The 15243-nt window shown below is 45.1% G+C and overlaps 1 protein-coding gene across 2 annotated transcripts in view; it reads left to right on the top strand.

Annotated features, from left to right (window-relative positions):
• khdrbs3 (KH domain containing, RNA binding, signal transduction associated 3) overlaps positions 1–15243 on the top strand; it is a 59756-nt gene that overhangs the window by 22784 nt on the left and 21729 nt on the right. For both annotated transcript variants that reach the window (XR_003890346.1, XM_003969082.3), the window contains exons 2-5: positions 2554–2672; positions 8795–8911; positions 13099–13245; positions 14085–14224. Coding sequence is in view for 1 of the 2 variants with exons in the window: in XM_003969082.3 (XP_003969131.2) it covers positions 2554–2672; positions 8795–8911; positions 13099–13245; positions 14085–14224 (523 nt within the window). In the remaining variant the exon portion in view is untranslated. The remainder of the gene's footprint in view (positions 1–2553; positions 2673–8794; positions 8912–13098; positions 13246–14084; positions 14225–15243) is intronic.

The following is a 15243-nucleotide window of genomic DNA, read 5'->3' as shown; positions in this document are numbered from 1 at the left end:
ATCTCGGCTGATCTCCAACCCGGCGTCCGCGTTGAGCTAATTAAAAGTTTGGGAAGCAAAGGGACGCCCTGGAACGTTTGAAGCGACCACCACGTCCCGCGTGATTAGTGCCTGCATGGTGACGTGCACCCGGAAGCTGTGATGAACTGGGCTGCTTTGGCTGAATCTGCTCTGGTATCGCTGGTAATCAGGTAACCAGGAGGAGGCTACTTTGTGAATGAGCGTTACGTTTTTAGGTTTATTTAGTAAATAGTGAATCACGACAGGTTGTCCTGTATATAGAGAGCATATCTGATTCTGCTGGACTGTCGTGTGTCTGGAGTTGGATTACAACAAATAGGTGAGGTCAAGTTGCCCCCACCCTGGTCAGCAGGCTCCACAACAGAAAGGCCCTGACTCTGATACCAGACCTGGAACCTTCTCGCTCTGAGGTCACCATGCTGCACCTTCCCCAGTTTGGCAAAATTACCTTCTATTGTGCTGCAAAGGGGGGAAGATATTTCCCCACTTGTCTCTGACCCTCACGCTAAAACTGTGATTAAAGTGACCCAAATGCGCCCCCCCCCCAACTACAGCACACGCTCATACATAATCCCCTAAATCTTCCCGGTTTATGAATTTTAAATGTGGAGGCCTAAATCATACAGCCCCTTTTAAGTGAATCCATTTCTGATATAAGGACAGCTGGGATGGTGTGTGTGTGTGGGGGGGGGGGGGGGGGGGAGGGTTGTCCTGAGTGACTGAGTGACTCTAAAATGTCAACATGTTTTGGTATAACTAGAAAAGAGAGAAGCAGTAGTAGCTGGTTAAAAACCCTCCTTCAGAAATAGTATTGATTTTTCATAAAGGACATAAAAGGAAGTGCGCCAACAACCTTGAAAGGGGCCACACGGGGGAATATTATGGTATATAAGTGAACAATGATGGCACCTTTACAGTTGTAAATGACTATTTCAGCTGCTGCAGCTATCTAATGCCAGAGTAAATGACGACTCCGGATCAGGATTGGAACCTGCTGCCGTCAGAGAGGGAGGACAAAAGTGGAAGACCGGCACGTTTCAGCGCTCGCTGTCAGGTGGTTTTCAGCTCAAATACAAGAAAGCGTGAAGAGGAAAGTGGAACGTTGGCCAATCACAGGATCTAACCTCTTTAAATGTCCACCCACATTCAAAAGGAGGGCCTCTTTGGTTGATCCCATTAAAGCAGGCTCTTAAGTGCCAACGCTATCAGGGATTGGATCTCCTCTGTCCAACAGGACCTTGGTGCTGGGCCTAAAACCTACACTGTAAGCAATCAAAGCTTTTATATAGTTTGATATCGCTTAAGACATCCGCACGGCAGAGGTTATTTTCAACGAAAGGATATCTGGATTCTTTGTGGTGGCTCTTAAAACACAATAAATAAATCAATATGTCCTGGAGTATCTGCAGCAGATGTGGGAGGTCAGTGAGTCTGGGCCAGCGATGCGTGCTTGAACAACTCTCTGCAACGCTCTGTTTTCTCCCCTAAACGCGCCGCGTCTCAGCTCGTTACACTGATGTAGCCTGTTGAATAATCAGGTCCTGGGATTCCAAAAGCCTCTTGGTGGGCGAGGAGTCAGAAATCTGAGCTGGAGCCTGGAAACCTTGTGGCGTTCTGCACGCGGAACAATCTGAAATCAACATTTCGCAGCAGAGCGGAGCCGCTTCGAGGACGACGACGCCCGGTGGGAGGGAGTAACCCAGTCCTGGGATGTTGCTAGGCGATGCATTAATATTAAAGTTGTCTTTTTCTCAGAATGTCGGCACTCGCTACTTTCCTCTGGGAGAAGCTTGAAGACGTCTCCATCTCCCTGATACTCCTATTAGCCTTGTTAAAACTCACATCAAGGGCTCTTAATTGTGTTCTGCCGCTGAGCTTTGGCGTTTTCCTCCTCAGATTGGCAAAGATGATTGATTGAAGTTTCCCATCTCTGGACCAAAAGTCATTTTAAAGGCAGTTTAAAGCTAAACCACCACAGCCGTGATGGGTCCATGCATGTAAACCTTCTGAAGCTGCGTCTCAGATGAAGATCGCTCTCTCTCAACCTCCCCACCGACGCTCCGGAACCCTGCCGACCTGCCTCTGAAACCCTTTTCCTGACTCTGAAACACTGACGTTATCCATCTGATTAAACCTTCAAGGTTACGTCTCCAAATGCTTCAGATGTGTGACAGCCAGTATTTATGACAGTGTAGAGGTGCAACTCCAGTGACCCTACCAGATATAGTACATATATATATAGTACAAGCCAAGATTACAAAGTATTAGACAGATTAATGATGCTAAAGTATCGATTTTTGTTAGCCTCTACCATGAGAGCAACATGTTGTTTAAAGTTGCAGTAGTTGCACAAAAGAGCGTGGAGGGGGCGGAGCCATACGGTGGTCCTTCAGATTCATTGCTGGTCAAATGAAGGATATTAAATTTCAAGAGTTTAAAGGTTTTACACTTCTTAGGTTCTCAATCGTCATCACAACATATTTCATTTCGTTGTTTTCATCGCTAATGACAAATTTCCCATCCCCTTTCCAGAGATCGAAAAATCCCAGAAAGACGAGGGGAAGGAAGAGGAGAAGTTCATCGACGTCGTCATCAACAAGAACATGAAACTGGGCCAGAAAGTTTTAATACCAGTCAAGCAGTTTCCTAAAGTAAGTGTTAGCTCACCGCCACCACCACCGGAGAAATGTGATGCACACAGACGGAGAATTTGGGATGGTGTTATTTATAGATAATGAATCCACTACACTTGCTCTGGTTTTTGATCTAAATCACTTACAACAGCCACTTGACACTTTGTGTTGATATTTTATGTTATTAGATGTAGCATAACTGCAAGATACAAGCAGAGACTTGGCTGACAGAATTGGGGTAGGTCTATATTAGGATATGATTTAAGAACACGAGTTTAAACAGCAAGCTTAATTCTGCCTCACACACACACACGCACACACACACACACACACACACACACCCCTTCCTACCTTTCCGTGACATGATATTGGTCAATAGTGCTTTGATACACCAGGTCATTAATCTATTAATGAATATTTATGAATATATGATTTGAAGGAGTTCTCTGAAAGTGGATTCCATCTTCTCAAGTGTGCAGGTGGTTTCTCAGACGCTTTCTAGACTCCCGCACTCCTGTGCTTTTTGCTCCACGTCCTGTTCAGTTCTTGAGGAACAACAATTCCACAACACCTCACGGTCTCCTCTGCTAGCTTTGTGGTGACCTCCATGTTAAGGAGTTTGAGCAATAACACCACCTCCACCTTCGGCGAGCTCTTAAGCCACGCCGGCCACATGAATCCTTCACTGACACCGTAGCCCCGGACTCGGCGCGTGACAGGGGGGTTCCCGCTGGGAGCGTGATGGGGGGGCCAGGGTAAAAGCGAGAGGGGCCGCTCGCGAATGGGGACATCACTCAAGTTCTCACCTCGGCTCTCCGAGGGAAAGGACAGCAGTAATCTAAAGGATGGGGACGCACAGGAGAGCAGATGGGAAGAAGCTGAAAGGTGGATCTGACTTTAGGTTCCATTTCAGATTTTGGCTTCGGGTCATTACAAACGTATCGTTGTGTAGCACATACAGTATAATCCCATACCTAAATGGCATTACCATTAGCATGCTAAAAACATTAGCATCACAGTGCATTTTCTGTGGTTTACGATCCTGACATTGTAGCTCGACACAACTAAGTGACATTGATTTTACTTTTAAAAAAACTCCACTTTGTTTATTTTAGGTTACTTCATTAATGGATGGGTGGAGGGATCATTAATCCATGATCGGTCCATGATGAAAGAAAAATTGCGAGCGCTCTAATGATTCCCGTGGAAGACAAAATGAGAGGGATGCTAACTTTTGCTAGTAATTCTGCAGGCAGTTCATATTTATGGACTACACCGATACATTCCAGACCTTCCAATCATATTTGGGAAATTTAAACTACGTTGATATTTTTCAGTGCTATTGTTGATGCTTCTTTGCCTAAAACGGAAAACTCCAACCAGACTTTAAACAGTTCAACCTTATTTTAAACTCATATCCGAGCTTGAGGTTTGAGGTCATCCTGTTGCGATTCCAAAGTAAAGCAAACTTTTTGTTTTAGCTAACGCTGACAGCCGTTAACGTATGTACAGTGGCAGGAACATTCTGATCCGTGTCTCCGAGGTTCACCGCCGAACAGATTTGCTTTGACAGCTTTGATAAGTAGAGCCACTAATATGCTGTTTAGAGCTCCAACAAGGCACCGGAGGAAGACAAATTCAATTTGTTCCGTCTGACAGGTAGAGGGATCGGTCTGACTTCAGTGGTTTCCTCGTGAGCGTCACCTCGCTGGCTTCTGGCATTGAGGTGGCTCAGACATTTTCCAAAAAGCCATTTAGGAGCACGCTGGGAGAGGTTAAATCTATTCTCGGCAAACATAGCGTTTTATCAAAATGAAGCAGGCAAGGACGGCGCGCGGCGAGTTCCAGGCTGCTGATTCCCCGTGATAAACTAGAGTCCTTCCTTCAAGAGGACTTTTTATACCCAACACTGACAGATTTCCGGACGTTCCGAGATATTGGCAAGAGTGATGGAGCAATGCTGCTGTGAGGTGCTGTGAGGGACATTCAGGAGCTCCAACACAAGCCCGCCAGGCTCCTTATTGATGAAACCCATTTTAAAAAATGAGATAATTCCAACCTCTTTGGGATCAATCCTCCAGCTTTGTGATTCACAAAGTCAGAGAGCAGCTAAAAATAACTGTCTGGTGCAGATGTGCGGTGCTGGACCGGGGTTTTGGCAGAAATCACTGCAGGCCATTAGCGAGGCGCGAGGAGTCCCACTGGTTTATTTCCAGTTCAGGCTTTCCTGGGTGCTGGGAGTAGCGATTTATCCTTCTGTTGTCGCTGCGCTCCTGCTGTCCTCAGCACAATCGCGGCGCTCTGCTCTCCGTCAGCACACCTTTTGCCAGGCTTTTCATTCAGCGCATGATGAAAAGATCTCAGACGGATCCTCCCTCGCCCTCCTCCTCCTCACACCCGCCTCACCTTAAATGCTAATCACGCATCTTTTCTTTTCTCTCGGCCGGCGTCTCGCATTTATCTTTTGAGATGTCTCGTACGCATAAATCCTGTCCAGGCGCCAGTTTGCACGTCTTTGTGCCAAACAGGACGGTCCGACCTCCCAGCAGAAGGTGATGTCATCATCGTCACAATGCGGTTTTTGTCAGGGTCAGCACGATTTACAGGGTCACCCAGTGTCGTGCTCGGGGGCCCCGGGGGTCTTGTCAACTTTGACGTTTCGCTGGCGAAAAAATATAAATAAAAATAAAATCTAAATCCAGCGCTCTGTTATATATTAACTCTTATTTTGGGGACAACACACGCAGCAGCGGGAGAACCTGTGATCAAACACACAAGCTTTTTCTGCGGTGATTACAGACAGCAGCGGCACAATCCTCTCACGCAGCAGCGCAGGAGCCCAGGCAGCGTAAATCTCATAATCCCTCCGTGATACCTAAAGCATTAGCAAGGCCACCTCAGCCCCCCCCCCCCGTCATAGAGGCATCAATCTGAGCAGGAGTCAGATGGATTCTGATTCCTGATAAACACCAGGGATTAAAGCAGAGTATTCAGCCAAAGCCACGGCAAACACGTACGTAGGGACGCGTGTCCTCCTCCAAATGTTGAGTGGGTGGTAATATATTAAAACGTCCCGAGAGACGCTCCCTGACATTTACCGGCATTACTAAATCAAATATGAATCAAATCAACAGGCTTTCCTTTGAAATAGTTATGGACATAAACAAGCGCCGAACAAATAGCATTACATCATGTCACCGCTGTGCGTGCCAGCCAGCGCTACAGTGCACGTGTTGTGCTTTGTGCTTCTGAAGCTGATATAACCCGAGCTTTGGTGTGCAAATATACACAATTTAAAGCATAATCAACTGCACTATTAAAGATTTAAAACGCGACACAGCCCGGAGAACCAGCCCTCAAAGAAAATTTGATTTATACAACGCTAACTTGCTTTTAAAGTCATTTCCAGAGAAGCAAATAGGCACCTGGAGTGTGGTTATATTAGCATAATGAGGTAATTTTAATGAACAAGGTTTACTGTGCAAAGCAGGACAGTGGGAGTGTTTGTGCCGTGCAAAGTTAGTCAGGAAATAAGGCCCGTGCCCTCCCAACGTAGCATGTGTGACTGAAATGAGCCGATGTAATCAAAAAGCTTCTGCGTTTGACTCCAGAACTAACTAACTGGAAAGAAAAGGACAAAAGATGTTGCCTAGAAATGTAGAACCCAGCGCACACTGATCACGTTAATGTGCTGAGATCACAATAAATCAGATCTGCGCTCCGCTACCAGAGCCTGCGGCAGCTCCCCGCTCGGCTCGGCTGCTTGGAAAAGTTCTTAGACTGTTTTACAGCTGCTCTTTTTGCACATTTCAGTGTGACGCATCCCAAAAAAGAGAGAGAGCCTCGGATATGATGGAAGACAGGATCCGGTGCACCAATGTGAAACACAGACTAGAAGCCTCTTGAGCTGATTTGATGTATGCATCCTTCACAGCCTCCACCAGAGTCTCAGGGATGGATTTGATGCCACCGAGTGTATAAACGTGCACTGCTTAGTCTGGGCCGAGGTGTTTTACAAGCATTCACGCTTATAAATCAGTGCCTTATTTGTTGCACTGCTGTGTTTCACCTTGTTTCTGGGCAGGCACAAGCCAGTTGGACGGGTCTTTAATGATGCTCCCAGATGTGTCATTTAGATGTTATACTATGGAAAAGATGATTCAGGATAAAAGGGAAAGCAGCAGCTTATGTAACACAGGTAGGAACCTTATGGATGAGATGACGGGTATTAAAAGGGATAATAGAACACTGCCTGAGACTGTTGCATCATGCACTCTTATGAGCATTTCTATTACTCAGCATTTGAGTTCTCCCAAAAACATCTTTTTTTAATGTTTGGCTCTGAATATCAGGTTTGAAAAGCCAATGAAACAATTACTTGTTTGTGTCTTCAAAGAGCAACCACAGCCGCCTCAAGCGGTAAAACAAGCCTCATCTGTAGTTTTTCCACTGTTTGGAACATGAAGACAACAGAATAAACATCCTTGACAGGATGTTCTTCAGGAGGGTGGAGCAGGTGCAGAAAAGCTAAGAGGAAGTGAGAGAATTCAACCACAACCGATTGTTGAGGAACTCGCTGTGGCTCAGTGATCAAAGCTCCATCCAGGTGGAGATGATGAATGTGCAGAACGTTAGTTCAACTTTTACAACGTCTCCCGGCGCCCAGTCTTCTCTCTGCTGTCTCCTTTGATGACTGGTTTGTAAACTGGAGTGTGTTACACCCACAATCTGAATCTTTTTTTTTTTTTTAATTCCACTGGAAATATGGAAATTCTTCATGTACTCAGAGTCAGGTTATCATCAAAGTGGCCAGGCTAACACCTTAAATATTCATCAGTTCAAGGTCAAACGTTTGCAGGAGGCCACCTTCTTCCATTTGCCAGAGTTGGAAGCTGATTGGGGCAGAGAGAATTTGATCGCCATGACTCCCAGGCCTCCAAGTGATGGACGTTGGAGTGTGGTCACAGAAGAAGAGTTCAGAAATCACTATCAGTGTTAGCATAAATCATCAAAAAAAACTCTCTTATAGGAAAGAAACCCAGATGTGGGTGAGGTGGACCACCAACATGGCTTTCCTTAACCTCCTGCTAGCTAATTTATGGCTTCGATTTTTGAGGTCTGAAACTAACCTGAGGAGGAAAACAGGGAGGGGTGGCCAAAAACCCGTCACGCTCCTTTTGTCTGCCAGAACATTTCCAGCGGCTGGCGGGATCGTGTTTAGGTTGTATAGATTAGATGGGTGTCAGTGCGCAGTAACCCACAACAGCGACTCTTCCTGTCACTAAAAACGACCTTCTGAGGTCATCAAAGGCTGGTTGCCGATGGAAACGGACGGATGCTCGGGTGGAGTGGTCCTGAGTGGAGTTTACTGAACAAGTCAAAAGATTAGAACTGTCGTTAGCTAAGCTTGTACAGTTTAAAGAAGACAAAGAGCTGTAGTTGACCATCCTGTCAGCTGCCTTGGCATAAATGATGCTTCCCTAAAACATGGAGAACTCAGGTTCCTCCATCCTTGGATCTGCTCATTAGCTTTGGGTGCTAATCCTGTCTGTCAGACTCCTGATGTTACTGTCATGTTTGTGTCCCATTTATTATATTTTTTTCTTCTCATTGTCTTATAAAGGCTGCTTTGATGCTTTTATTTCATCTCTAGTCCTAACGCAATATTGCGGTTTTTGTTCCCTGGATTTTATTATCCTCTTGAAGTTTTAGCCTTTAATCATGTCTTATTCTTATTCTCTTCACAGGAAATTTGCTGGTGTTTTATCTGTTTGAACACTGTCGAATTAAATTGTAAGTCTTTAAAATAAACACTAATGACTTCCTTTTCCTGTCATCATCCTCAGCTGTCACTTCCAAACGGGCGAACAACTCATTTACAGTTCTGCTTAATCAACAGTGTGAAAGTTGAAGCTTAAGAGCTTCTGAACAGCGATTACGTTAATTTAGCTGGACCAACTCTCGTTGATTGACTGGTGTTGATTGTTGCACAAACAACAGTCGCCTCCGATGGATTTCGCCCCCAGCCCACGTCAAAACGAGAATAAATTCAGAGTGAAATCTCCTCCTCACATGTGTATTATCTGTGTTTTAACAAGCAAAACCTGGCTAAAATCTGCTCTCTGCCTCTCTGTGTGCAGTTTAATTTTGTTGGCAAACTCCTGGGGCCTCGTGGAAACTCATTAAAACGTCTGCAGGAGGACACTCTCACAAAGATGTCGATCCTTGGGAAAGGTTCCATGAGAGACAAAGAGAAGGTGGGTTAGCATGCAGCTTTATTTGTCCGCTAATGCTATCTCGCGCTCGAACCGCTCTGCAGCGCACGCTGCCTGGGATTCACAGATGTTAAGGGAACAGATCCGTTTGTTTGACTAGAAAAATAGGTAAAACACAATAAATAATTTAAATGCATCTTAATGGAGCAGGTGATCCAAGAGAGCAGAATTATTTATTGAGCGGGTGAAATGAACCCCCCAAGCAGCTTAGCACGGACAGGTAACTGGACAACACCTGAACCCCAAAGTAAAACTAGAGGAGACACAGGTGGAAACATCGGTGGAACATTTTCAATTAGAGGCACAGAAGGGATGAATGGAGAGAACAGGCGAAATCTCATGAAAAAGAGGGGAAGAGTGTGAAGAAGTGAAAACCGAAGAACTCACCGAGCACGACCCTTCAAATGTGGTGTTTCACCTTCAGCTGGGAAATTCCACATATAACGTTCAAGGAATTACTATTTACTTTTTGAAACATCTTTTTGATGTGTTTTAACATCTAAATTTGAAGGTCATTACGAGCACGATAAGCTTCATAATTATGTTAATTGACTTTGGTGAAAAAGAAGCTCTTTAGTCTGCGGTTCCTGGGTTAATTAATATGTTGACCCGCTGGGTCATGCTACTGAATTTATGAAAAAGTAAAAAGTTTGAAATTTTTCCAGAATGAAAAAAGCTTTTAGTTGAGGGACCAAGCTCATACAAAGTCATTGAATTTGGGTAAATGACCCACAATCAGCTTCTCTTACCCCATATTCTCTACATTTAAGCCAATAAAAGACAACAGGTGTGACCAGGAACGCACAGTTTGGGAAATCGTCTTCATCTTTCAAAGGTTTATGGGAATATAAATGGATTTGGAGGATTGGAAAGCTCATCTTTCAAAGGCTGTCCTGCGGATCAGACTACTTTATCTTGACGGATGGCTGCTTTTACATATTAAATTACAAGAGCAGAGGAATGGTCTCGTCTCTGTAATGATGCCGACATAAAGCGAAGCTTCGCAGGAAGGCGCGATGTCCATAAACAGCAGACGTAAATGTACCGGCAGCAGCTCCTCAGCTGAAGAATTGATTGCCGGCTGGACTGGTTAGCAGTTAATAAATGGACTCTTCTGCGTCCCTTCTGGAAGCATACCGAGGATCCAAGTGTTCCAGGATTGTGATTCCATATGAAACACATAAATGAGCTCCGGACATAAAGATAATACATTTTAAGCCTCCGGAAGAAGTGGATGGAAATGTAATTATAGTTTTACAGCCGAGGAAACACAACGCGGAGGATAAAACTGTTGGGTGCTGGTTGCTTAAATGTTCTTCCACACAGCAGCGATGAGCCGCTGTAATTGCTCAGATGGCTGCTGCTGCAGGACCTTGATGTAGTGCTGACAGGAATGGAGCCGGAGTCTCCCCGTCTGGTTACGGCTCTGCCGCTGTCCTGCCGCTGTCAGCGCCGGATGATGTAAAGGCATCCTCGTGCCGCGCCCCTTCCTCGTTAGTGCTGTGATTAACGCATCCATTTTCCTTCCCGAGACTTGTGCTCCCTCTTTAATTTGACCGATACTCAAAAACAATCACGTCGGCTTTTGGCGAAGTCCTGCGCTGGGTTTTAATTGAGTGGAACACTTTTCCTTGTCTTCGAGGGGGCTTCTGCATGTAGAATTTAAAGCATGTTAACATGCATATAAATCAAAAGGGATCAACTTCTGTTGGCCTGGTGAAGCGATTATTCTTCCTTTAGCGTCGTCATACGTCTTTAGATGGGAGGATAGTTTAGGATAGTACTGGTTAGTATTGTGGTTGGAGATTGGGGGGGGGGCTCCTGACATGACCATCTTCACTTCTGTGGGATTTTAAATTCCCTCAACGCTGTTAGTTTGGAGTTGAGAGGTTGTTGGTGTGATCTCAGACCCCTGCTGGCTCCGTCTCCAAGGATTATGGAACCAGCACACATTTACATATGAGAGGATATGAAATTTGGGGCTTTGTGAGGCTATTTTGAGCAATGTAATGTCAAAGAATCAAGATAAAAATGTTTTGTTTTTTCCTGATTGGTTATTCCTGATCAATTTCAATGAGGTGAAGTACAAATGGAGCAGGAGATGATACGCGATGGCCCCCAGCTGTGCTCCTTTCTCTTCATGTCTCAGGGTGTGGTAACCACGTATGCTAACTAGACAACGGTGAATAAAACAATCCAAATGAACTTGCATCAAACACCAGTCAGGTGGGGTAAAAAGGTAGCCGTCTCAGTTCCTGTCCTTATTCTTACTGGGCTTTAGCTGAATGTGACATTATACTTTCCCTGGAAGCTACACGCACAGCAGCTCTTGCATTCAGATTCCGCGGAATAATCCGATTTAGAGTGGGAAAAAAAGTAAACAGGATAAAGATGCTGCCGATAGATACGAAAAACAGACAGCTGTAAGCTCCCACCTTGGGCTGCTTAGCTTGGCTCTTATCAGCTCTGGAAGAGCAGCTGCAGAATGAAAGCTGTTATTATATCTTCTATATCATATGTAAAACAGCATAGTCACACATACGCAGAGCAAACGCACCATTTTTTCCCACATGAAACGGGATGAGTAAAAGAACGAGGATGTCCTCAGCCAAGCTGCGCTAACATCGTGGTTGATGACAGTCAAAGCAGGATGTGATGATTACGCTGCTTTTATCATACTTTTTTTTTTTTTTAAATTCAAATGTACGAGGGAACACATGAAAGGGAAGATGGGCGACTGATACGAGAAGTCGTCTCTCTCTGACGCTCCGCTTGCGCTCCCTTCTCAGCGCGGCAGCTCTGACGGTGCCGCTGCGCCACGCAAAGGAGCCCTCTGCTCGTAAAGCTCAGATTTATGGGCAAAATTAACATATCATTAACATACCACAGGCACTTTAAAAGAAGGTTATTTATAATTAGGTGACATCAGAGACACAGGAGAGGGAGAAGGGGAGGAAGTCGGAAAGGCCCTCGAGAAGACTTCCCCCCCCTTTTTATGTGGAAAAGAAGAAACTGGGACGCCAAACCTGTTGTTGCCTTTGTGTAATGTGGTGACGGCGTTTGAGGTTTTTCACTGTCCTATTTCCCGCCAGCAGTAACCGAGGCTGGCCTGCTTCTGTCGGCCTGGGGTGACCTCTTCACCCTTTGCTGTTTACAGTTTCAGAAGGAGCGGTTTGAGGTATAGGTGGCCTATTTCAGAAGATAAACAAGATCTGCCGTGCTCCACGCGCCCATGACGACCTGTACATCCCCGGTTACACACAAGCATCTTTAGGTTACCGGCACCGCTGCCTCCGGCTCCAAACAACTCATGTAACAACACTTTCTGACATGTGGGCTCATCGGGGAGTGTCAGAGGCATTCCTTGTGACACGTCCATGATGTATTTATTCTCTAGATAGGTTACTTGTTCAGGGTCCCCACAAATACCACAGCACCTGTCAGTGTGTTCGATTTTTGTGCCGTTTGATGTTTTCGCTCCGTGTGACCTTGAGCAGGCTATGTGTATGTGTCCTGTTAAAGCATCCGTTCCCTTCTTTTTTCTTCTTTTCTCTTCTCCTCTTTTGCTTCTTCTTTCCTATTTAGCCAAGCATCAAATGCTTTTAAGGATCATTTCAGTACTGATTATAAGTGGAGGAAGTTTCATGCATGTGACCCTTTCCCAGTAAAGGTTAGCAAGGGGTGCGTATCATGGCAGGGCGAGGGTCATGTCATCCCTGCTGTTAAAAGCACCCCCAAAAAGTATTTTTTTCCTATTTAGACCCACACCAAATGCTTTTAAAGATAGTATAATTTACACATGAAATAATGGAATTGCATTTTGCCCCTCTTTTAATGTCTAATATATATAATTATGTGGCATAAGGATCAGTAAATGTACTATAAATTCTCCATTTGTTAAAGCGATTAATTGTATTTTATGAAAGTTTAAACAGCACCTGATCGATGCTGAATCCATTTCTGCAAATGACAATACTCAGAATGAGTAAATAGAGATTATTCATCAAAAAGTTGTTAAATTTGAGCAGTTGGTTGGGCTAAAATCGATTTTTGAATTTCAGCTAGTACCAGTGAATCTGTGTAAAAGGAAAACTGATGTTCCTGTCAGTGACAGTTAATCGGGGTTATTCCAGAGGCAGCGCATGTTTGACAGCATGTGTAATTATCAGGAAGAAGAGCTACGGCAGAGCGGCGAGGCCAAGTATCACCACCTGAACGAAGACCTGCACGTCCTCATCGAGGTGTTCGCCCCGCCGGCTGAGGCCTATGCCAGGATGGGTCACGCGCTGGAGGAAATCAAGAAGTTTCTTATTCCAGTATGTAAACACACACTGGAATTTGACCTTGCAAGGAACTTTAGTTTGCGCACATTGCTTCAATTCGCTGAAAGATCGAGAGTTCGACTGCAATAATAATCAGTTCTTTTAAGTGTTACCATTGAAAATAGATAAAGGCCCCATTTCTTAAATGGTCCCCGATTGTTCAGTGAGGACGGGCTGTCCCCGGTTAGCTAGGTAAACAAGTACATGGACACACACTGGAGCCCCTCTCCTGTCCTGGGCTTCATCCCTCCGGCTCCCGCCGACACACCTGTGCTGTAACTGTGCCGGGGCTGCCTCAGACAGAGGCTGTGGATAGGATCTCATTCAATTTGATCTGAGGAAGAGACCCTCATCTGGCCAATCCCTCCCTGCCAGCAGTGCGGGAGCTTTTTTCTACTATCCATCCATCCATCCATTATGGATGATCTCCTCAAGCTCAGCTCGGAGCCGCGATGATTTACATTTCCCCATTAATTATCAGTAAACCCCTCCCCCGTCCGCTCCCTTTAGCAGTACCCACAAAACCCATTTATCGATAGAGGGGACACATGACAATTAGATGCATTGATTAATGATTAAAGGTCTATTTCCAAGTTAATTAGTGTCAGAAAAATGAAAATAGGAGAAGATAGCAGTTTAAGGATTTATCAGCAGGAGATCTGAAATGTTTTGCTGCCTCAGGAACAGCGGTCACAGCAGTACTGTAAATGTACATTAATTAGATATTCCCTGGGCTGTAGCCTCGGAGATAAAGGCTGGAATTTAATCCAGTGTAATTGAAAACGTGTGCGCTGCTGTCTGCGCGTGTGAACACAAGGCTTCGCTGTGTGCAGGATTACAATGATGAGATCAGACAGGCCCAGCTGCAGGAGCTCACCTACCTGAACGGCGGCTCCGAGGATGCCAAGGTGCCGTCGGTGAGGGGCAAATCAGCCGTGCGTGGCAGAGGAACACCTGCTCCCGGTCCTCCCAGGTAAACCGCCGCAGCTCTGCTGAGCAAAATAGATGATGTTTACAATTAAGGGTGCTTTAATTGACCAAAAAAAGGATGAATGTTTTCTAAGGTTACAGATAGTTGAGGTCGTTACTGTCACACAACACCGAGTCATTTGGAAATCAGGTTTTCAAATCAGATCAGCTGTTGGACCGAAATTCCAACATGTCTTTGCCTATCTGGGTTCTGCTTGAAACATCAAGCTGACAAATAACATTACCGAAGAGAGGGAAAAGAACATATGGTTCTAAAAGATTCCAATAAATTCAAGAGAAGCCAGACAAATGCTGCCTGTGTGACGTGATGGGCTATCTGTCTCTGGAAGTTGTTTTCCATACGCTGCGGCACAAGAAGGAATGACAGCATAAAGCTTCTTCTGAGGGTAGAAAAATGAGCCCTGTTGCTCAGTTTCGGCTGACGATGTGCAGACCTCAGCAGGACCCACGATGAAGAGGCAGGCACCATAAATGTCTGGCGTAAAACGAGAAGCTGAAGCGCGGCTTTTATAATTTAAAGTTTCCACTCTGCAACTTTGCAACTTTGCACAAGGCTGGTTGTTTATGAATGCGAATGTGGAGTAAACCCTGGGCCACCAGGCGGTGAAACGGGATTTAAATATGTGCCAAAAGTGCAGGAAAAGCAAAGCCTAAAGCTTTGACAAAGTTTAGAAGGACTATTCTACTCACTCTGCCTCCTTCTTCCATTGATCACTGCCTCCTAACCACGCCTCCTGGCTTCCTTCCATTTATATGTTTTAGCTTTTAGCTACAGTCCCACAAGGGAACTCATCCATATATAAGCAGTGTGCTTTAATGCGCTTTGTTAAATGAAGCTAAATATTAAAAAGCTGCGGAGCAGGGGTCTCAAACGTTAATTACTCTGCAGCTACTGACGATGCCGCGTGCCTCATTAAATGCAAGGTTAGGCATATCTTAAGTGTTGAGTATGTTAAGCACAAATGATACAAAAGGACAGTTCACAACCAATGCTAGCATTAA

This window comes from Takifugu rubripes, chromosome 12, assembly GCF_901000725.2.
Source record: "Takifugu rubripes chromosome 12, fTakRub1.2, whole genome shotgun sequence".
Classification (NCBI taxonomy): Eukaryota; Metazoa; Chordata; class Actinopteri; order Tetraodontiformes; family Tetraodontidae; genus Takifugu; species Takifugu rubripes.
This window is presented reverse-complemented; position numbering and strand designations above follow the sequence as displayed.